The sequence below is a fragment of the Candoia aspera genome, chromosome 2, assembly GCF_035149785.1.
Source record: "Candoia aspera isolate rCanAsp1 chromosome 2, rCanAsp1.hap2, whole genome shotgun sequence".
Taxonomy (NCBI): Eukaryota; Metazoa; Chordata; class Lepidosauria; order Squamata; family Boidae; genus Candoia; species Candoia aspera.
The window spans coordinates 112,268,575-112,293,166 of record NC_086154.1 but is presented as its reverse complement, the minus strand read 5'-3'; the positions used below and the strand labels follow the sequence as shown (position 1 = coordinate 112,293,166).

The window sequence follows — 24,592 nt, the reverse complement described above, 5'->3', positions numbered from 1 at the left end:
CTTCTTCTTGCCCAAAACTGACTAAAGAGAATAGGAAATTCTACTTAGTTATCAGAAAAATATCAAAGGTCAACCAACAGTGACTGAGAGCTAGTGTAATGTAAAGATTAGAGCCTTGGGCCAGGAGTTGGAAAACTCAGGGTCAAATCAATCTTCAGCCATGGAAGTTCACTGGGTGACTTTGAGCCAGCCATTATCTTTTAGTTCAGTGTCAAAAGGTTGTTGTTCTGGGTGTAAAATCTGAGGAGGGAGTATGCCACCTTGAGCTTCAAAAGGAAAAGTGTGATATAAATCAAACGATCAAATGATTCAAGAACAATGGGATTGGAATTCTAGGATGGAATGGATGAGCAGTAATTGACTACAAGTGCCACTCCTATTGCATAGCTTATAACTGTACCTAGAGCACCCGAACTGTACCTGAACTTGAACCATTGTAGTCCATTACATCAGGTAGGCAGCACACTGGGAAAATATGACTTACCAGACTTTTCAAAACATTTTTTCCATGACCTTTAGGACTAGCAATGAGTATCCCTCTTTCAAAGAAAAGCTGGTATGTGCCTACAACCATGCAGATTTTTAGATTTCTTTGGGCTCACCTTTCCTTTAAGTGCTCCTTCTGGTCCAATAACTTTGTCAAAGATGTGTTTTGCCACATGAGAATCCACTGCTGAAAGAGGGTCATCTAATAAATAAACATCAGCGTTGCTGAACACAGCACGGGCGAGGCTCACTCGTTGCCGCTGGCCACCTGAAAGATTGATGCCCTGTGTGGTAGGGAAGAAAGGGAGAAAAATATATCATGCCTTTCAAATGCAACAGGGCAAGGTCTCGGTTCTACCAAAACCCACCCACCATGCCTGCATGGAGAGCCCATATATTTGAAAGATAAGGTGCAATTCAGATTCAGTCACGTGACCTGGAAAGACAAGAATTTTTGGTGCCCTACTGGCCACATGCTCCCAAAGATGGTGCTCAATTGATTCATAGGGTTACAGAAGGTAAAGTCTGGAAGGGTTCTAGATCACCTAGTTCACCTCTCTGCCCAGTGTAGGAATCCACTATTATAGCATCCCTGAGAAATGGCCATCCAGCTTCTGCTTATATACTTCCAGAAAAAGAGAAGCCAGTATTTATTGAGGGAGTCTGTTCGATTGTTGATTCAATTCACTGCACTTGGATTGATATGCAGCCTCAGCCTTGGCTTTCTGTTGGTTGGCTAATGGTCTAATAAATATGGGGGGAGTTATAGCGGTCACTGGTGTCAAGACAAAAAAACAAAAGCAGCATGGCTATGGGGCCGACAGGGCAATGGGGGAATGGCCAAGATAAATGACTCCTTCTCTCTAATGGGATGACACCTCTGGATGCTGCATTTCAAAAAGAAGACCTGAAAAAGTATAGAAAAGGGCAATCAATGTGATCAGGCGCTAGCTGATGGAAGGCTGAATTGCAGGAAAGTGGATGGACTTAAGATAAAGAGCTGGAAAGTTATGGACACTAGAACTTTTTTCCTCTGTCTCTCACTAAGTTAATCCACTGAAGTTGCATAATGGAAATTCTCTGCTATAAGATCTGGTAGCACCTATATCAATTTAAATGACTTTCAGAGGATTAGACTGATTTGTTTCCAATCCTTTGAAAGTCATTTAAATTGATATAGGCGCTACCAGATCTTACAGCAGAGAATTCCCATTATGCAACTTCAGTGGATAAAGCTAAAATATCCTTTATACTGAAAGTTTATATATTGGAAATTTTATACATTGGCAGCCTAACAACCTGCTCTTCAGCAAAGGATCATTACCTTGCCATGGTGCTGGAGCTTGAGCACCTCAATGATGCCATGAGCTAAACCGTGAAGGGCCACCCAAGACGGGAAGGTCATGACAGAGAGGTCAGACTAAATGAGATCCCTGGGGAAGGTAATGGCAACCCACCCCAGTATTCTTGCCGTGAAAACTAAATGGATCAGTACAACCAGAGATATGTCGGTATACCAGCGGAAGATGAGACCCCCAGGTCGGAAGATGGTCAAAATGCTACTGGGGAGGAACAGAGGATGAGTTCAACTAGCCCCAGACGTGATGACGCAGCTAGCTCAAAGCCGGAAGGACGGCTAGCGGCCGACGGTGCTGGTGGTGAACGGCGAATCCGATGTTCTAAGGATCAACACACCATTGGAACCTGGAATGTAAGATCTATGAGCCAGGGCAAATTGGATGTGGTTATTGGTGAGATGTCAAGATTAAAGATAGACATTCTGGGCGTCAGTGAACTGAAATGGACTGGAATGGGCCACTTCACATCAAATGACCACCAGATCTACTACTGTGGACAAGAGGACCACAGAAGAAATGGAGTGGTCTTCATAATTAATAGTCAAGTGGCTAAAGCAGTGCTTGGATACAATCCAAAAAATGACAGAATGATCGAAATTCGAATTCAGGGCAAGCTATCTAACATCACAGTGATCCAAATATACGCCCCAACCACAGATGCTGAAGAAGCTGAAGTAGAGCAGTTCTATGAGGATCTGCAGCACCTACTGGACAACACGCCTAAAAGAGATGTTATTTTCATCACGGGAGACTGGAATGCTAAGGTGGGCAGTCAAATGACACCTGGAATTACAGGTAAGCATGGCCTGGGTGAACAAAACGAAGCAGGACATAGGCTGATAGAATTTTGCCAAGACAACTCAATGCGCATAACAAACACTCTCTTCCAGCAACCTAAGAGACGGCTTTATACATGGACTTCCCCAGATGGACAACACCGAAATCAGATTGACTACATCCTTTGAAGCCGAAGGTGGCAGACATCTATACAGTTGGTAAAAACAAGACCTGGAGCTGACTGTAGTTCAGATCACGAACTTCTTCTTGCACAATTTAGGATCAGACTAAAGAGATTAGGGAAGACCCACAGATCAGCTAGATATGAGCTCACTAATATTCCTAAGGAATACGCAGTGGAGGTGAAGAATCGATTTAAGGGACTGGACTTAGTAGATAGGGTCCCGGAAGAACTCTGGACAGAAGTTCGCAACATTGTTCAGGAGGCAGCAACAAAATACATCCCAAAGAAGGAGAAAACCAAGAAGGCAAAATGGCTGTCTGCTGAGACACTAGAAGTAGCCCAAGAAAGAAGGAAAGCAAAAGGCAACAGTGATAGGGGGAGATATGCCAATTAAATGCAAAATTCCAGAGGTTAGCCAGAAGAGATAAGGAATTATTTTTAAACAAGCAATGCACGGAAGTGGAAGAAGACAATAGAATAGGAAGGACAAGAGACCTCTTCCAGAAAATTAGAACCATCGGAGGTAAATTCCAGGCAAAAATGGGTATGATCAAAAACAAAGATGGCAAGGACCTAACAGAAGAAGAAGAGATCAAGAAAAGGTGGCAAGAATATACAGAAGACCTGCATAGGAAGGATAACAATATCGGGGATAGCTTTGATGGTGTGGTCAGTGAGCTAGATCCAGACATCCTGAAGAGTGAGGTTGAGTGGGCCTTAAGAAGCATCGCTAATAACAAGGCAGCAGGAGATGATGGCATCCCAGTTGAACTGTTCAAAATCTTGCAAGATGATGCTGTCAAGGTAATGCATGCTATATGCCAGCAAATTTGGAAAACACAAGAATGGCCATCAGATTGGAAAAAATCAACTTATATCCCCATACCAAAAAAGGGAAACACTAAAGAATGTTGAAACTAGCGAACAGTGGCACTCAACTCACATGCCAGTAGGGTAATGCTCAAGATCCTGCAAAGTAGACTTCAGCAGTTCATGGAGTGAGAATTGCCAGTTGTACAAGCTGGGTTTAGAAAAGGCAGAGGAACTAGGGACCAAATTGCCAATATCTGCTGGATAATGGAAAAAGCCAGGGAGTTTCAGAAAAACATCTATTTCTGTTTTATTGACTATTCTAAAGCCTTTGACTCTGTGGACCATAACAAATTGTGGCAAGTTCTTAGTGGTATGGGGATACCAAGTCATCTTGTCTGCCTCCTGAAGAATCTGTATAACAACCAAGTAGCAATAGTAAGAACAGACCACGGAACAACGGACTGGTTTAAGATTGGGAAAGGAGTACGGCAGGGATGTATACTCTCACCCTACCTATTCAACTTGTATGCAGAACACATCATGCAACATGCTGGGCTTGAGGAATCCAAGGCTGGAGTTAAAATCGCTGGAAGAAACATTAACAATCTCAGATATGCAGATGATAACACTTTGATGGTTGAAAGTGAAGAGGAACTGAGGAGCCTTATGATGAAGGTGAAAGAAGAAAGCGCAAAAGCTGGCTTGCAGCTAAACCTCAAAAAAACCAAGATTATGGCAACCAGCTTGATTGATAACTGGCAAATAGAGGGAGAAAATGTAGAGGCAGTGAAATACTTTGTATTTCTAGGTGCGAAGATTACTGCAGATGCTGACTGCAGTCAGGAAATCAGAAGACGCTTAATCCTTGGGAGAAGAGCAATGACAAATCTCGATAAAATAATCAAGAGCAGAGACATCACACTGACAACAAAGGTCCACATAATTAAAGCAATGGTGTTCCCAGTAGTAACATATGGCTGCGAGAGCTGGACCATAAGGAAGGCTGAGAGAAGGAAGATCGATGCTTTTGAACTGTGGTGTTGGAGGAAAATTCTGAGAGTGCCTTGGACTGCAAGAAGATCAAACCAGTCCATCCTCCAGGAAATGAAGCCAGATTGCTCACTTGAGGGAATGATATTAAAGGCAAAACTGAAATACTTTGGCCACATAATGAGAAGACAGGACACCCTGGAGAAGATGCTGATGCTAGGGAGAGTGGAAGGCAAAAGGAAGAGGGGCCGACCAAGGGCAAGGTGGATGGATGATATTCTAGAGGTGACGGACTTGTCCCTGGGGGAGCTGGGGGTGTTGATGACCGACAGGAAGCTCTGGCGCGGGCTGGTCCATGAAGTCATGAAGAGTCGGAAGCAACTAAATGAATAAACAACAACAACAACCTGCTATAAATAAATAAACTAAACGATGGCTCCATACTGCCTTAGGGTAACATTTAATAAATGTGTCCAGGAAAGGCTTGCTGAATACATGTTCTACTTGTGGCTTCTCCAAGGCATCTGATAAAGTAGTGTAGGAAATGGATCCTGAACTAGACAGGTCTTTTTCGAAATGATCAGTGGAGAGCTTTAAATTCCCCAAGTTATTCAAATGCCATTGCTTTTCTCTTTCATTCTCTTATCTTTTCCTCAACTCTGACTTTATACACACATGCTTTATATCCCAATTTGTCCTCTGCTCAGCATTTTAAAGACTTTCATAACCTGGCTGGCTGCCACCACCCTGTTCTTTTGCCACTGTGGTTTCCTTCCTAATCTCATAAATTTTCAGAATAAAAAATATAAAAACCCAAACTCACTACAGCCACTCCTCATTTAGCAGCTCCTTTAGTTAGCGGCTGTTTGCAAATATGATGGAAATAAACAGTAGTAAACGGTAGTAAAAAAATCATTTTCCAGCCAATGCGTGCACTTATACCCAAATTTCTGAACCTGACAACAACACACACTGGAGTGAGAGTAACGCTGGTGTTGCTGCATGAGAGAACTATCTAAATTAGATGGCAGCAACCACCAACTTTTGCAGCATCTCTCTCTCTCTCTCTGACACATGGTTCACTTGGTGACTTTTTCGTTGGAATGAACTGTGGTCGCTAAATGAAGAGAGAATATACAGCTTTCTTTCATACTTAAGGAGTTGATCATTCTTATCCTATCTTATCTTATTCATTCTAACTCCTGTGATATTGGTAACTTATGTTTTATGGGATGAAATTACTTAATTTGACTTAGATCTGACATCTGACTTGTCCTTCTTTCTAGATCAAATTACTGGTTTCTGAATCTCATTAGTTTGTCTTTTATGCAAAAGGTTCTGTGACAGAAACTAGGTTTCAAAAGTGTGGATTTAGGTTTTGAAACTCAGTCCCATCTTTGCCTTGTATTTATAAGCTGCTTTTCTTTTTGTCTCACCTGTTTGTATTTTGAGAAGAGGGTACTGATGGCCATGCCCATCAAGTTACCTGTTTCATGAATGGAATGAGTAATGGGATGGCTATTTTGGGGAGTGCCCCTGGCATTGTCAAAGTGTGCTCACCCAAAAGCCTTGGGTGGTGGTGGTGGTGAGGACTCTGAGAGGCAACTGTCACATTTCTTGCCAAAGATCTTACCTTCTCACCAATTTCTGTTTGATCTCCTCCAGGAAGCATCTCAAGATCTTGTTTCAAGGCACATGCCTCCAACACAGTCTGATACTTCTGCTCATTAAAAGGGTGGCCAAACAAAATATTATCTTTCAAGGTAGCATTTTGGATCCAAGGTAGCTGAGGTACATAAGCAACTGAACCCTAAAAGCAGTAACACAGGAGGGATCTGATTAGAAGCTACACAGATATCCCAAATGTTCAAGATTGGCAGAATATTTTTCACACTGCTGAAAACCAACCTTCACAGCCACATCTCCATGGAGTTTTTCCATTTCACCAAGAAGAGCTGACACCAAGGAAGACTTCCCGCAGCCAACTTGGCCTACAACGGCCACCAAAGAACCACTCGAGACTAGCCAATTTATACTGGAGGGGAGGAAAAAGGCAAAGCCAAGAGGGGATCATTTGCTCAGAAGCAGAAATCTTTTAAAGTATAAGCATAATAGAGCAATACCAACAAAAAACTTGAGGGATTCTTAAAGGCTAACAGATATTTTGTGACATAAGTTGAGCAAATCACAGCTCACTTTGTCAGAGCTTGAAGGTGAAAATAGACCACTATTGCTGTTGCTGCAATAAGGTATGTTTTCTGGAATTTGCACAATAAAAATACCTAGCATGCCTGCCTATTTTCTTTTATGTGAGGTGATGCCTTTGCCTGAGATAAGCTGTATTTTACTTGGCAAAAGTACAGTGCATAAATTCCAGTTGGAGACTTTATTTAACCAACTTTTACCTCATTCATATGTTTCAGTTGTCTGGGAAAGAATGAAGAACACTAGCTGCAGAGTTAATGACTGCAGAAGTGGAAGGCATGAAAGATATTTTGATGTCATTCATCATGAGCTCAAGTGCCAGCGTAAGAAATTAAGGGACAGAAACTACAATACATCCAGCTCTTCTCTCTTAGCACTGATTTTCATGGTCATGCTAAACTGATGGGGCTTGACTTTTGAAATTTACAAAAAGCCAGCTGGTGACAGCCATGGTGCATGGAAGTTTGTGACCTAAAATTCAAGAGGAATAGATGATAGAACATGAATTAAGAAATGAAATGAAAGCAATAAAAACAGATACATTGTACATCTGTGAAATTAAGAGAAAGGAGAAGTAATAGATCTGAATGAACATGATTTGACTTGACTGCAAGAAAGTAATTGGCCCTTTGGAGATATACAAACAAATCAGAATGGTGACAGTTGAGTTATCTCCTTAGAAAAAGGTCTGTTTTGAATATCTATATACTACTACAACTCTTGTGTCTGTTTGTTTGTAACCTTTAACTGGGCAAAACGGTGCATCATAGGCCAACAATTTGTGAACCAAGGTACCTCAGATGGGCTAATTTACAGAATGCATCCAAAATCCAGGACCCATGACTCCCATGGAATTGAAATTTGGCAAATTTTATAAAACATTTTATGACATAATACAAAATGTCATAAGACATTTCCTGTGGTCAGCTCCTGTTGTTTTACTGTGCTATACAGTTCAATATGAATGACATGGGTTATTTTCGAGGCAGCTACATCTCTGAATATCTCCTTGAATTTTTAAGAACTTTTCCAGTGAAGGCAGCACATTAGAAGCTCTCCCATTGTTGAAGGCATTGAGGAATCTGGTAAGGAAATACCTCTCAAATTATGTCCCAACAGGTCACAGGTTGTCTAGTATGATTTAAGAATGTCTATTTATATATACTCATTGTAAAGGAATGCACATAAATCTAAAAGAATAATTGTTGCTGCTGCTATTATTATTATTATTTTAATAAATTTACAGACTGTTTGATTCCAGATGATTCTAGATGGTTTACATTTTAAAAAGCAAAGAATGATAAAATAAAGTTCATGCATGTCCAGAAAAAGCAAATGCACAAATGCAACACACCAAAGAAAAACTGACAAGGGCTCAACAACCATCCTATCCCCAGGCCTGGGAGAACAGACAGGTTTTCAGGGACATTTGGAACATCATCAGGGTGGGTGCCATATAGATCTCTGGGGAGAAGTTTTTCCAGAGGGCAGGTACCATAACAGAGATGGGGTGCTTCCTAGGTTCCAATAGATGGAATTAGTTAATTGAAGGGACTTGGAGTGTACCCACGCTGCCTGTTCTTACCGGACAGGTGAAAAGTATTGGAGATAGGTGGTCTATTAAATAACTTGGCCCTATGCCATGAAGGGCTTTATAGGTAATAACCAGCACCTTGAATTGCACCTGGAACCTATTGGCAATCAGTGTGATGAGAGGCTATGACTGTGAGACAGACCATTTTTTGATACTCTCAAGAATGGATCTTGAGAAAAAAGATGGATATGGAAGAAAAATAAAGTTAAAAAAATGATAGTGAAAGTAGAATGATTGCAGGAAGAAAAAGTACAAGTCCTGCATGAAAAAGTATTAAAAGATTAATCACTGAAAAGAATGAATGGATGGTGGACGTAAGGAAAAAGGTTGTGGAAGCTGCTTAAAACGAAGTGAAAAGAAGGCCACTTAAATTACAGAGTACCATCAAAATATGGGAACTTACATTAATGGGAAACATCAGAAAGAAGGCATGATGGAATGATGAAGTAAAAGCGGCTGAAAATGAGGGGAAAGGTAAATCACAGAATGTTTGTTGCAAAAAATGATGTATAATGTCTATAGAAAGAAAAAAAACTAGTTACAAAGAATAGTATCAAAGAGAGGAAGGAATGGTTAAGATTAAAAGAAGAAGAGAAAATGCAGAGTAGTTTTTAAGGAAATAAAAAGTTGTTTTAGAAGCGTTAAGAGGGCTAAAAAAGGACCCTCCAGCAGAGTAAGTGGAATTAAAAATAAATTAAGCATTAACATAGAGGCCTTGACTTGGGATTTTTTGGGGGAAAGGGTTAATGTGTTGTTCTTGTTTTATTCTATTCACCATCCAGAGTTTCACTGGACAGATCATATCCATAAATTAGATTAATAAATAAATAAAAAGGAATTATTTGGGATGGAAATAAATGAGAGGATCCTGGAAGGTGTGTTTTAAAGATAGTATAAAAATTACACTGATAGGTTGAATAGTGGAATTAAAATGCTATAAATATTACTTTCAAGAAAAACTGAAGGAACAAAGTTATAAACGCTGTGAGAATGAAAATGCTAAGGCTGCAGCTGCAAATAGTATAACTGAATAAATATTAATACAGTATCTGGATGTAGTTTGCTTATGGAGTTTTTGTTTAGCATGTTTAATATGCCTTTAAAACTGCATCTGTACCTAGATTGGAACAATGTTGTTTGTCTTCTCCTACACAAAAGGAATAAGGGAAAGGTAACAAGAGTGAATGTAAAACAACAAGGGGATTAATTTGTCAAATGTGCTGGGAAAAAGAATTCTCATCTAAAGGGTACAAGCTTTAGATGAGAAGGCATAAAGTGGCTTTATGACGGGCAGGGAGTGTGCAGAACATATTTTTGCTTTTCAGAATGTCACTGAGAAACATATGAACGTGAGAAAGTAAGTTTCTTGTAAATATGCTGATTTAGAGAAAGTGTATAATAAAATGAACAAGTTGAAGGCTGTTAAATGCAATAAAAGAAGCATGTAAAAGAAGCATGAATGAATATAAATAGAATGTTTAGTAAACAGTTCAACACTGAGCAGGGAGTAAAGCATACATGATGTTCCCTTGGTTGTTTAAAGTATTTATGGATAAATGCATAAAGAATGCTTGTGGTAATGGAGGAGTTGTGTTGGAATGTGAGTGTCTATGCATTTTGATACGTTGTTGGCTGAGAATCCAAAATTTGCAGGAGATATTAGACTGCATGATGCAACAAAGACATGATCTGAACTGTAGTTGCATTTAACAGGGAAAATGAGTGAACAATTGTAAATTATACACTTTTGCTAGGGTTGTTTTCATCTCCAAGGGGGAAGCCCAGTATTACGAACACCCTTCCCAGCCCATGAAATGATACAAATACTTAATAAAGTTGGACCGGATTAATCAGATATACTGGAGTTATGATGGGAGGACCCATGGATCTACTAGATTCCAAACTTTCTGGGCTCCCAATCACGTTTCCAAACTGGTGCACCAACTTAGAGCTAGTGAAGATTTGCCCCTTCCCATGGACTTCAGTGAAAGTGAATCTCATTACAGTTTGTCTGTATATATAATACCATCATTCAAATGGGCTGGGCTTATTTGAATTTTTGTTTCTGAAGGAATAATCCTGGTGGGCTCTGTGAGATCAAGGGCTATGTGTTACCCACTTCTGCTTTGGAGAAATAAAGTCAGGAAGGGAAGGAAGAGATGAAAAGGTTGCCCTTTCCAACTTCTACCCTGCCAGCAAAAGTCTAAATTTCATGAAGGTTCTCATGGAGGTTCATGGAGGCTCTCAACCACAGCAGATAGAACAACCCTGTAAGTATGGCTGCTGAGCCCTTTCACCTTTCTTGCATGTGTATCCTATATTTTTCCTCACTAGATATGATACCTTACATTTCTCTTTGTCCAAAGGACCTTTTGTTCTTCTCAGCCTACTCTTCTGATCAGATTTGATTGTAATCCTATTCTGTCACCTTGAGTCTTGGACACATCTCCCAATTTTGTGTCATCTGCAAATTTGGTAAATAGCTCATCAATCTCATTTTCTGTCTTTTACATCCATACCTAATTCTGATTATTTCTGGGCTGAAATTCTGCAGACTTCCTTGGTTATTAGCCCTTCCTTCCTTTTCCAATAAATACCCTCTTTAACCTCATCTTCTTCACAAGTTACCTTTTCAACTACATTGGCTACTTCAGAGATCTCCTAGTTTTCTTCCTCACTGGTAGTGTTTGTGACTATTCTTAATTTCCTTTTGAAGAAGTCCAAGAAAACTACTACATCTTTATGGTTTTCTTCCCATGACATTTTCCTTATTATTTTGCTTTGTTATTAAAATCAGACTCTCTAAAATCCTTGGTTTGTGTTTTGACATTTTTTAAAACCAAGATTTCTGTTAGAATCAAGTACTCTAAACAATGTATAGTTACTTGTCCCCACAGTTCTCTTCACTTTTACATCTTCAGTCAACTCCTCCTTGTTAGTAAGCACTGAATCCAAGGTATCATATCCCTTGTCAGCCAGCTTATCCTTTAGAAAAAGGAAATCGTCACCAACCCATTTCAAGAATTTATGTGACATCTTGTGTTCGGCAGAATTAGTCTTCCAACAGATGTTTAGGTAGTTGAACCCCCCCACAATTACTTCAAGGTTTGGGGGGTTTCAGTCATCTGCTTTAATTAATCTTCACCTACCTCTTCTGACTGGTTTGGTGGTCTGCACTAGACTCCTACTAATATATCCATTCTGTTCATTTGTCCTTTCAACACTTGTATAATTTGTATAGGCAAATTCATTTAGGATACAGAAGGCTATACACTTCCTCTCTGTTCTTCTTAAGCAAGATCTATCTATCAAATCCAATGTCCCACTGGTAGGATTCATCTCTATTATACCATACTTGTCTTTGTGCCTCATGCCATCCAGCTCATTTTGCTTTTTATCCATACTTTTGTATTACTGTACAGATATTTAAGATAATGGGTTAAATTTTCTGTGTTCAGTCTTCCTTTCCTTTACACTTATATTTATTTTGCTTCTTGGCTACCCTTGTAATTCCCAAAATATTTCACTTTATTGCTGTATTCAATCCATTACTCACCAACTGGTTACCCACTAATGGTCTTGTGATTCCCACCTCCTTATATTCTACTTTAAAGTGCTCCTGACCAGGGTAGCCAGCCATTGTCCAAAGATGTACCTTTACTCCTTAGTGAGACAAATTCCATCTCTGCAAGTCATGCAAAACAACCGCTCCTCCCTGACATGTGTACCATTACTGAAAATCCCAGGCCACTGTTACTTGTACCAATGTCGCAACCAGGAGTTCACTTAATTTTCTTCTCTCTTTTCAACTTTTGCCTTCAATGAGAAGTACTGATGAGAATATCACCTGGGCCTCAAGATCTTCAACCACTTTCCCAAAGTCTTGAAGTCACTCATGATATGCCTTGCAGTGATTTGTGCCAACACGGATGAATAGGAAGGGCCTGTGATCAGCAGGTCTGATAAGCATTTTCAGTCTTTTTGTTACATCCTGGATTTGGGCAGCTGGGAGGTAGCATATACATTGAGGTGAAAAAACTGGACAATAAATGGGAAGCTTCTGTGCCATCCAAGAGAAAAGAGTATTACCTAGAATCACAACCTTTCTTTTCTTTCTCTTTGTGACTGGTGATGGATCACTTCCACTTGGATCAGGTGATAGAGCTTCAACTATGGGAGTCTTCTATAGCTCACTCATGTTTGTATTAGATTCCTCAGAGGCAAATTTGGCACATTTTTTGTAGGTGATCACCAGAACCCCATGTCTATATGTCTCCTATAAGCTGTATAGGAAGGGGGGGAAAGCAAGTAGACTTGGCATGAGCTGGTCAGAGGAAATCCAGCTCTTCTGCTGCTCATGGTGACTTCTGTGCTCTTCCCAGAATGCACCAGGAAGATGCAAATGATCCCCTACTGTGTCCAGCATCTCCTGGTAGATCCTGTGAGCTAGCACCAACTCCCACCCTATTTGTTTTTTAACTTTTAAGATCTAATTTTTCTTCTGTCCTTACAATTCATCAGTGCAGCATATACTCTGCATATACTGTTAAGAAATTAGATTTCAATTAAGAATACTATAGCAAATATAGTAGACATAATGGTATAACTGTAGTAATCACTATGTACTGGAATAAGAGCTTTGTGAGAGAATACTCTGAGACACTGGCCTAATTAATTGCAAAAGCAGGCTGAGATATTTATGGAGGCACAGGCAATAAATCAGAGGTGCCCTGGGCAACATAACAGGCACCTCTGATTTATTGCCGGATAAGAAAATTGATGTAACTACATGCTGCTGGGTGAGAAAGTTATCAGATCTGATCAAGGACACTTCAAATCCAGAGAGAAGAAAAAGGTTATTTGAAACAGGAAAGCCAAAAATCAGATGCTCTGGACTTGGACTAATCAAAAAGGAAAGAATTTAAAGAAAGAACCTGGACCTCGAGCATAAAAGAACCCCTAAAACCCAGACACAGGAGTGGAGACCTCCATTAGACTTCGGCTCACACCTTTCACTTGTTGTTTGCTGGCGTTCTTCATCTCAAACTCACGGAGAAGTTATCAGGCTGACTTTACACCTTGCTCTTATTTATCCTCATACCTTTGCTTTCATGGGAGGAGAAAAACCTAGCAGTGCTGGATTTGTTTAGCTGATTTACCACTGCTTTACTGTAATATCTTGTATGCAGTAGAGTGAAATCTCTTTAGTGGATTGCATACATTTGGTGCCTATTCTTTTATGCCTACACAGTCAGAATTAGTACACGAAACAGACCTCTGAGTGTATATGGACTGTGTAGAGAGTGTAAATGCCTGAATCTTCTGACAGCTCCATGAGGATAAGTTGGTTTGATCCTAGATATGAATTGAGCAAGAGAAGCCTTAAGAACTGGTAGTAAATTTGCTACTTGAGGATTGCCACCCAGTGCATAAACCATCAAGGCATGGGATTGAACTGAAGCAGCAAGCCACAGATTGGCTCCTAACATCACTGTTGTTCACAATGAGCATCTAGAATTTTCCCCTAGAACTGATGAATATACAAAACCATTGCCATCCATGAAAGGGACAGAAACTGCAGAAAACATTGAGAATCCATTTTGGCCTGAGACAATCTATTCAAATGATAGAGCCAACATTGTAAAGTATGTATTCTCTTAAAAAAGAATGGGAGGGGGCACAACAAAAATGTTCAAGACATGTCCATTTTGTAAAATCACAACCGCAGTTCACTGAGAATTATGTCACATGTTCTGGCATTTGTGTAAGAGAAACAATGAGCTGTTTAGTGACATTTAAAGATACTGCTTTTAACTCAGTAACCATTCAGGAATTAAATCATTGGGATGAAAAACAGTAGAAACTCTGCAAAGTTTGGGACTAACTTCCACTTACACAAGCGATCCTTTCCAAATTAAAAATATAAATAGGAGGGCCTTTCAAATAACAATTAAAAACTGCAAAAGCTGCTCACTCCCAGAGAGACAAGGTGCCAGAAAATATCAACAAATACAATTGAGGAAAGTTTCCTTACTCCTTCAGAGCTGGGTCAAGATCCTTCGCCCAGCTGAATGTTCCATGCCTTATGGTAACAGCATATCCTATAAACACAACAACAAAACATAAGGGAAAAAAATGAAGCTGCAATTCCATGCATCAGCTTTTCCCAATATGGGGCCTTCCAGATATGTTGAAGTCCAACTTCCATCACCCAAAGTCAACAAGTCCATCAACATCTGGAGAGCAACATCTGGGAAGATTCCCATGCATACATGCTGGTGGAAGGAGGTATGATTTGTTTCAGAATAGACATGCATGGGAATATACTGTAAAGATTATAGATGTTTAATATAAAAGTAGTCGTAGACTGATTGGATGTATTTGCTGGTGAGATTTGAGGAACTGCTATGAAAAGTTTACTCTCCCCCCCCCCAGCTCTTTACGCAATGTCCTGTCATGTAAGTAGCCACAAGTCATAATGTGACTTCAGATCACAAGTCAGATCAACATAAACACAGAAAGTACATTTTGGAAAGCTGCTGGCCTGACAGAATAACAGAGGCTTCTATAGCCTCTTCCAGTTGCTCTCCGCAGCCTGTTTATGGGGTAGGGAGAAATGCTTTAACAGAAGGGACGTCCAGCAGCCTTAGCTTAAATATTTATCCAGTAACAATTACTAAAACTCAGACTTGTTGATCAGCCAGTCATGGCTGCTCTCTGGAGATGACACTCAACACTTCTCCCCCTTTTCCTGCAAATGGAAAAGCCTCTCAAAAAAGACCAAGGAAAAGTCACCAGGGATCAAAAGGCAGCTTTCAAGTTAGACAGAGAAAGATACAGGCTTCATTTGTGGAGCTATGAGAGTAAGCCTTTCTTCACTTCTACTTCTTTTGTTCAGACCCATGCCAAGGAAGCTAGATACCAGAAAAGGATGCTAGATATCCTGGCGTCTGCCTGCACATCTAACTGGGCCTGGTGGCTTTTCCAGATGGCCATAAGCATTCCGGCTACCTTGAAACCTCCTTTCTCATTTTGGCTTCTTTTTTTAGTTCACTGAATTCAGAATACACTGGGCAGAAACGTACCTGGTGACAGCCGCCACATGTTCCAAGGTCACAGTAAAGCCAGGGGTTTATCAAAGGGTTTATCAAAACAGGAATGACCCTGGACTTCCCCAACCCTCAACTTATTCACACCTTTCTACCCATTCCTCCCTGAAACTTTCACTTCATTTTTATTAATCTATGGGATTGTCATCTCATCCAACTCCAAAAAAAGTTATTAATCTTAACTACTGCTTCTTTGAAACACGCCAGCTTCAGACTATGAATAGTTTCACAAGATTCCATCTCCTTCCAGCAGCAGAACTGGAGAAGGGGAGGAGTGAGTCATGAGCACAGGAAAGGTCAGATTCCTTCGTGTGACACTAAATTATGGCTTATCTTGATATCAATATTCAACAGAGATGGAACAATTAAGATTTCAGAAACATGCATGAAATAAACTCCCTATTAACTCCAAACATATAATTTATCCAACCATAGGATTAGTTGTTATAGAAGTCTATATATCTTATGAGAAAAGGCTGCATGTCCCATTACTCTTATTCTGTTAGAAATAGTTCTGGCAATGTAATCAGTCTTTGAGTGTACAGAAAGAAAGTGTAAAAGTTTAAAGATATCAAGCGTGCCTGAAGCACAAGAACGTTTGGCAAGCAAAATGAACAGTTTATTTCCTACTTTACCATACCTGTAAATGAGAAGTATCTACGCACAAGGCCTAAACTGTGGGTTTATTTAGTTATTATATTTTTAAACTACCCAAGGAGCAATGTTCTCAGTTTAAAGCTAAAAATGTCAATTGATTTCACTAAAAGTATTTTTGTGTCGACTGCAGATTCTGCCTTGAGGATATGATAGATGAGCTGACCTAAATTCTCACTAGGTGCTGAAACCTTTCCATGTACCTATGAAGCATACTGTATCTTAGAACTCAGCACATTTTATCAGAAAAGCATTCCTTTATGAAAGCCTCCCTCAACCTGGCACTCTGGATAGGAGGAGAACTCCCACACCAGAATGTCCAGTAGCATGGCCATGCTGATTGTAAATTATGGGAATTGCAATCCTCATGCATCTGTCAGCTTGTGTTAAGGGTTCTCTGTGTAACCTTTAGATGTTACAAACTAGATTCCCCATATAAACAAAGCCCACTTCACCCTCCAGGCTTCTATGTCAACCAAAGCAGAGTGTTACCTGGAGTGATTGACTTGGTTTCCACGCAGTTTGGATCAAGTTCATCATGTGACAAGAAGTGTTGAATCCTTTGCAGAGAAACATTTGTCTGGGGAATACATGGGAAAACTCACTGTTTTAATATGAGATGGGATATTTGGAGAATCTTCCCAAGGGGAAAACAGCAGCTCATGGTCATGATGGTTCTTAGTCTATGTCTCAAACTGTTAGGCTGATGAACTTATTAGACTAGGCCTGGGGAGACCCAGGTTCAAGTCCAGCCTCAGCCATGGAAGCTCACTAGATGATTCTGGACCAGCCACCATCAAAATTGGAGAAGGGAATGTGTACATAGCTTTGAACCCCTGATAGAAAGTCAGCTTATAAATTTAACACATGGAGTTTGCTGGTGCAATGGGCGTCTTAATTCATCTCAGTTCAACAGAAAATATCTGGAAAATATCCAGACTAGATCCAGCCTAAACAAGACACACTACAGTGGCACATTCATGTGGCAGGGGCTCGATGTATGCGTGCCTGATTTTAGAACAATTTGCAAATTTCTCCATCAGATCTGGAGAAAATCAGATCCCTCCTGCAATCCTTTTCTGTTTCAGCTGAATTCCAGCAACACAAGTGAACTTAACTGAAATAAAAAGGAAAATAAAGCACAAAGGAAGAAAGCAGAGGGGCCAATTAAACTTCCCTCAGCTATTAGGTTCTGTTGGTGTAAAACTGGATTCTCATCCCTATTTTGTATTTGTGAAATAACATTTGCTTTCAACTTTCCTTTAAATATCTTAGCTGGCTAAAAGACAATCAGATATGGGATACATAAATTTCAATGTCAGCAAAATAACCATATTGAAATCAGCAGATACTTCCCCACCCCCAAATAATGAACACCAACAATAAAAAACCCCTACACCAGAGTCCCCATAGACTTCCAAGTTTTCCACAACACTATTGCAATACCCAGCTTCCAAAAGGAAAGCAAAGAGGAGGTGAGTCACGTATTCTAGGGAGGGGCCACAGATGTAAAGACCTTGTTATAGGTGGCTGCCTGTCGTTTATTAGCTGGAACAGGTCACACAGCAAAATCTCTGAGAAGTTCTTAATGTGACAAGTAAGCTACTGAAAAGATCAGCTTTCCAAGTTAAAATTAGCACTCTGAATTAGGTCCAGAAAGAAACTTAGTGGTTGCGTTATTTGTGAAACTGAGGTGACACTCTCTAAGTAACACACTCCAGTTAACAATCTGTAAGCATATTACATACCTAAGTTTTCTGAAAGGTTGCTAACAGCAGCTCTGTAGAAAGTAAGAACTGTAATAGGAGTTGAATTTGGGTATGCTCAAGACATAAAACCAGCCGCTATCCTACTTATGGGGGTTGAGATAGCCAGTCCCACAGTCCTCTTTGCATTCAGTGCAGCTTTAAAAAAAAATAAAGTACTGGCACTATTCTTACCTGAACAATGTTGCTAATGACCTGAGGAAGCATGTTGAGTGGAAACCTTAAGAGATTAAATAGGGAGAGTGACACAAAGGCTTTCTCTGCATCAAGAACATTAGCCTCGTCCACAGTGACATAGACAGCAAAGGTGGTCAAGGCAACCTGGAAACCAGAAAGCACAGACTGGCTAAACAACACTCATGGCTTTGAGATTTTATTTTTTAGACTGGAAACTTTAGAATTAAAATTAACCGCCTGTATTGGGTGAACAAACAGCTGTCTGGGTTATTTCTTAGGTTGCTCTGTTATAAAGGAAGTAAGATGGGGTCACTTCACAGAAAACACAGACTATATACTTCTGCAATAAAAGAGATTCAGTTTCTGTATTTGAGACTCTGAGGTTGCAAATCATAGCAATCGCTCAATGTTCTATAAAGGCCACAGAACATAGACTGGGTTCCAGACCATTATGGAGTGGGGTAGGAACAGTTGCATGTTCTCTTAGGAGTGGGATCCAACAGAAAATGTATTTGTGGAGTGCTGGAGCTTTCAAAACAATGGACATGAAAGGCCCATCTTTCCTTTGTCAGGTTTCATGCTATTCCTTGTATTTTCACTTGTATATTGCCTCAGTACTGAATGCTGTCAACTTAGAAAAATGAGGAAGCTGGAGAAAGTAAGGTGAGGCAGGATTGTTATGGCTTGCCCAGGCAGGATTTCTCTGTTACAGGTTTCCTCTCTAGATAAGCAAAACTTAAAATAGGCAATTGGGATGGTCAGCTCCCACAAAACAGAAGCTTGGCATTGAATTATGTTGGTGGAACTTTAGTGAAATCTTAGTTTACAGTATCTACTTATATCTGCAAAGCAAGCTGGGCACAATTCCTCATTTGCCACCCCAAATTATTGCTGATGCAGCTGGTGGCTGAAATTTGGTGGCAAGCTAGTCACCAAATTTAGCGTTTAGATGAAAAAGGTAACAGTTGAAAAAATATTTATGCCAGCTAAATTTAAAACCTATGAATAAAATTAAAGTTGAACTTCAGAAATATTTTAGCATTTAGTTAACTTTCCAATAGTTTGTTTAAAACATATATATGCTTCTTTCACTTGAGGGAATGATATTCAAGGCAAAACTGAAATACTTTGGCCACATAATGAGAAGACAGGACACCCTGGAGAAGATGCTGATGCTAGGGAGAGTGGAGGGCAAAAGGAAGAGGGGCCGACCAAGGGCAAGGTGGATGGATGATATTCTAGAGGTGACGGACTCGTCCCTGGGGGAGCTAGGGTTGTTGACGACCGACAGGAAGCTCTGGCCTGGGCTGGTCCATGAAGTCACAAAGAGTCGGAAGCAACTAAACGAATAAACAACAAATGCTTCTTTCTGACCCGGATCTTCAACTTCAAGGGAAAAAAACTGGGCAAACAAGGCAGTACATGTCCTGCATGGGTTTTGGGGAGCATTTGGCTGCAAGAAGCAGACTTTGCCGATTACTAATTCATTTATTTCACTTCCTACTGTAAATTTCTTAAACATTAATGTGTATCTTTGCTTGTGAGCTTCCCAGGATTACCTTGGCTATCATTGTCATATAATTATACAGTATCTGGGGTCTACTAACAATGTTATTTTATTTTGATTATCTTAGAAACAGTGTCAGAATTTGGCAGAGGAAATAGGCTAGCCAGACAATGTTCTTTCTGCTTATCCCTCCTGAGATAGAGGATTACATTTCAGTTATGATAACAAAAAGATAGGTTGCTCTGGTCAGAGACCCACTTAAGTCCAGCTGTCTTGACTTCTGTTCAACTGCAATTTTTCAGATGGCTCAGAATCTCAGTCACTTGCAAGATGGAATCAATCTACAAATACTCCCTGCATTCCATGAAGAGTATCTGAGCAACCCTTTCTAAAACTGACCTTCCATGTACTTGGAAGTCTCAAGAATAGTTGTTCTAATATAAGGCATTCAAGACCTACCAGAAATGGTGCGCTGACCCATGCAAAGGTTGATATCGAATTTAAATAGGCAGATTTCTTCAAAACCCGGAGTTCATTCTTCCGAATCTCCAGCACTTTTTCTGCAAAGGATGGTTCCCAAGCGTAGAGCTTGAGTACTTTTATACCACTTAGAATTTCATTCATTAGCTTAATGCGGGCATCTTTGTAGTGCATCTGTTCTACCTAAATGGATTTAAAAATATCATGAGCCAGTGCCTTTTATACCTACTTGTCCTGTGCTTCTTACATATAGATTTCCATAAAATCAGACAAAAGAAAATCTTGAAGATGAAACTGGTATTTTGAAAATATCCCCTCTGGTTTTATATATGGATGGTCTTTTTGCATAGTGTTGGAAGTAGCTGTGTTTGTTTCCAGAAAAATAAATATTTCTATAGATGGCAGGGCACACGGAAAGGAAGTAAAGTTTACACCTGTCAAAGGAGAGGACCATAGCTTGGTAGATCAGGAACAGTAAGTTATTCAGCCTTTTCAGTATAAAATTTTTTATACTACTCTACAAGATCTTAAGATTTCTTTTTATTGATACTGTAAATGAGCATCTCATGTGCTTTGCAATCCCTGGCAGGATAGACTGACTCAAAGCAATTTAAAGCTCAGCTTTAAGTTAGCAAGAAAAAAAAAGGTAATGTCAACCAATGATTTAAATGAAGTTTGTTACCGATACGGTTTCATGTATCTGCCAGAGAATAGTACAAATCACAAATTATATAGAATATAAATAATACTTAAGATATGATCAAATTTGATTAATTTATTAATTTTTATCCTGCCTTTATTATTTTTATAAATAACTCAAGGTGGCAAACATACCTAATACTCCTTCCTTCTCCTATTTTCCCCACAACAGCCCTGTGAGGTGAGTTGGGCTGAGAGAGAGTGACTTGCCCCTTCACTGACATAGATAACTTTTTTTAACTCAGTATAACTGCCAAAGGTATGAATTCTCTTTGCAAATTGGCATGCTTATATGAGAGTCAGTTTGGTCTAGCAGTTAAGGCAGCAGGTTAGAAACCGGGATACTGTGACTTCTAGTCCCGCCTTAGGCATGAGAGCCGGCTGGGTGACCTTGGGCCAGTCACTCTCTCTCTGCCCAGCTCACTTCACAGGGTTGTTGTTGTTGTGGGGAAAAGAGGAGGAGGAAGGAGTATTAGGTATGTTCCCTGCCTTGAGTTATTTATAAAAATAATAAAAGCAGGATAAAAAGAAAAAGAATTTAATTATTATTGATCAAATTATTATTCAAGAAAAATGTACCATTTACATTTTAAAATTATTTTAAAAATGAAAATTCAGTTTAACTGAAAGTAAGCTTTTAGTTATCTTTTATTTATAAGATCATCCCTCCATTGTCAATCCCAAATGTTTTATACCATTTGTGTACCCAGGTGGTTACCACTGGCTGCATCCAATTGTGCCCACAGAAAAGGTGGTCTGGGTGGGTAGAATTGTTTATCTCTGGCCAATTTAGCAATTCTAGTTTATGAAATGGCCCCAATGGAGGTGTTTGCTTGACTCCCCCTCTACTCCTTTTCAGATATATGCTAATCATTTAAAGTCAACAGGCACTTACAAGAAGATGTAAAAAGGTGAAAGGTGAAAGGTCCCCTGTGTAAGCACTGAGTCATGTCTGACCCTTTGGGTGGATGCCACTTTTGTGATGTTTTCTTGGCAGACTATAGCAGGGTGGTTTGCCATTGCCTTCCCCAGTTGTCACCTTCCCCAGCAAGCTGGGTACTCATTTTACAGACCTCAGAAGGATGGAAGGCTGAGTCGACCTGAGCCGGCTATCCAAGAATCCAGCTTCCGCTGGGATCGAACTCAGGTCATGGGGAGAGTTTGGGTTGCAATACTGCCGCCTACCACTCTGCGCCACAGGAGGCTGCAGATAAGAAGATACAGCTTCTAAATAGAAATGTTCTATTGGTTCTGTTGCATTCAGACTGTATTTTAACCTCAACTGATCTTGAAAAATTATGCAAATCATCAGGAAATCCCAGGACTATAGGCTAGACTGGGAAGTTGAAAAATATCCTGAAAGAAAGCAATGGCAAGCAAACTGTGTACAGAGCAGAAAATAATCAAGATCATAGTTAAGTATACCAGACGAAGTGAGCAACTGAATTAGTTAGTAGACTAATGAAAAGCCACCAACAGGTTAAAGACAAGGAAGAGATCTAAAAGCATGAAAGCAGGTGCAAGCATGAGCTCTCCATGATGAAGGCTCTACTGACCAGTATGAGAGAAATTGTCTTCCTGCCTTCTTCTTCTTCGTCCTCTTCCTCTTCTTTGCAAGAGATTCATTCAGGGACAGAACTTCATTAGGAATGATCATTAAGAGACATTTACCTACCTGGAATGCTCTGGTTTTTATAGCAATCACAGCATTAAATGGGATCAGTAGAACCATCACAGCAACTCCTGCCAGCACAGAAGGTCCTAAAGCCTTAAAAGAATGTAAAATACATCTATTATCATTCTGGTCTCTTGCATTTAAAAAAATGGTGGAATTAGTCTTAAAACCTGTATGTTTAAAACCATCAGGAGATTTTCAACAAGGGATGCAAGAGTCAAGAACAGTCTTGCATTCTCACAATCAATTTTCTTTTTTTCTCTACAATATAGCCAGAGCAGAATACAGTGGGATATTAAACCTTTGTGCTTTTGATTCACTTGTTTAAAATGGGTCCTTGGCTGCTTTTTGCTGGCACTCTAGACACAAACACGTTGCTGTTTTTACTTTTAAAAATATAATGACCAACAAATATACCCTTTGGTGGCAGGCAAGGTACTGTACAGAGATGACAGCAGAACAGACATATACCCAGGATGTTGTTTTTTTGTTTGAGATCACCTTTACAGTAGCGAGTAAATCAGAGATTATAATGGTGCCATGTACTGGTGTGTTTTTAGTTGTTGTCTAGAACTTTGTTTCCACCCCCCACCCATCCCTAAAACCATCTCTCTTTTCACTACCACCATCATACCCTCCATATCCCAGTTATGGCTCTTGAAGTCTAAATCTATTGCTACTAATCTCTGTAGGCTGTTGTCTCCGTATCCTCAGTTATTTACTTGATTATTCAGAGAGTTTCAAAAACACATGCTTTGCATTTGGCTGGAAGCAACAGGTTATCTGCAAGATGACTTCCTCAACTAGAGTTTCCCTAGTGTGGGGTCAGCCTTACCCATTTAACTTAAAGGTTCCATATAGCAACAAATCCAAGAGGAGGTTCTGTACCTGCCAGAGAAAGTATAAAGCAAGGCATATTTGAAGTGGTGCAGACCACAGCATGTTGAGGAAGGTAGTCAGGTCCATGAATCTCTGGGCATCCACTGACATCAGATTGACAATTTCTCCAACTGTGGAAGAGCGCTTTGCTGAGTTGGTGATGACTAAAGACTAGGAAGACAGGGAGAAGAATTCACTTATGTATTCTCTTATTCTTCCAAAGAACTCATGACGTTGTAAATGGTCCTCCCCTCCACTGTTTAATCTTGAGAAGTAATCATTGGCCCAAGCTTATCCAGTGAACTTCACGGCCATGCAGGGATTTGCATCTGGCTCTCTCACTATATTGACCTGCCAACTTGTGCAGTAGGCTGACCCTTTGTAGCACAGTCACTCTATCATTATACACCTTCCATATAGTTTGTCTGTCAGGGGATAGGGATAGCGATTCAGTATGTTTTCAGCTTTATTGCATTTATTCTGCAGCATGAGCATAATCTTACATTGTATTAATCTAAGGCAGTCCCCCAAAACTTGGTCGTGGCCCTCGAAGCATTCCAGAATTTGTCAACATATTATAATTTTTAGTGTAACAAAGGGGAAGATTATTAAATTCTTGGGGAATGATCATATTCACTGTCTACTTTATTTTTAAATAAATGTAAATCAAATCAAATTTAGGGATTTTTCCCACATGGGTCCTTCCTACTCTTTGCCATATTCCATTACTTTTTTTGGAATGTAGCTGGGTATCTTAGCTAAAAGGTTTTGAATTAAAAGAATAAGAAAGAAAACAGAATTTTCTATCAGAAGCACTTGGCCTACTTGGTAAACAATCAGTAAGGTATTTATAATCTCTGTTTCATCTGTTATTCTGCTTTTCAGAAAGAGTGTATTTCACGACAAAGAATCCTGTAATACAAATAATTTAGGAAAAGATTTTAACCATATCTTTTTATTCTCACCCACGAAGAAGTGCATTTCCTACAAAATGACAAAGGGACATTGGTAGACATTTTTTCACTGTTTTGCACATGTATTTCCCATTCACAATCCAGTGGGAAACTTTCTTCAGTTTTATCTAGGTCACCCTTAAAAATCTCTTAATTACCTGTACTACTGCTGGTGAAATAATTCTTTCTACCTCCCCAGCTATATGAAAAGAACAGTGTCTGCCAAATGGGGCTGTTGCATGAACTCCTGAGATGTAGTACATAAAGATGAGGGACAGTATGTCAT

General features: G+C 39.8%; 1 protein-coding gene across 5 annotated transcripts in view; it reads right to left on the bottom strand.

The window, feature by feature from the left end:
• Positions 1 to 24,592, bottom strand: part of ABCC3 (ATP binding cassette subfamily C member 3) — a 96,222-nt gene that overhangs the window by 24,150 nt on the left and 47,480 nt on the right. For 3 of the 5 annotated variants that reach the window (XR_010067194.1, XM_063293222.1, XM_063293223.1), the window contains exons 10-18: positions 23,363 to 23,524; positions 22,475 to 22,567; positions 20,080 to 20,283; positions 18,111 to 18,257; positions 16,663 to 16,750; positions 14,442 to 14,508; positions 6,517 to 6,643; positions 6,242 to 6,418; positions 603 to 770 (exon numbers count right to left, since the gene is read on the bottom strand). Coding sequence is in view for 3 of the 5 variants with exons in the window: in XM_063293222.1 (XP_063149292.1) it covers positions 603 to 770; positions 6,242 to 6,418; positions 6,517 to 6,643; positions 14,442 to 14,508; positions 16,663 to 16,750; positions 18,111 to 18,257; positions 20,080 to 20,283; positions 22,475 to 22,567; positions 23,363 to 23,524 (1,233 nt within the window). In the remaining 2 variants the exon portion in view is untranslated. Of the gene's footprint in view, positions 1 to 602; positions 771 to 6,241; positions 6,419 to 6,516; positions 6,644 to 10,779; positions 10,872 to 14,441; positions 14,509 to 16,662; positions 16,751 to 18,110; positions 18,258 to 20,079; positions 20,284 to 22,474; positions 22,568 to 23,362; positions 23,525 to 24,592 lie in introns of those variants that run through there. The other 2 variants (XR_010067195.1, XM_063293224.1) reach the window with 2 other exon arrangements.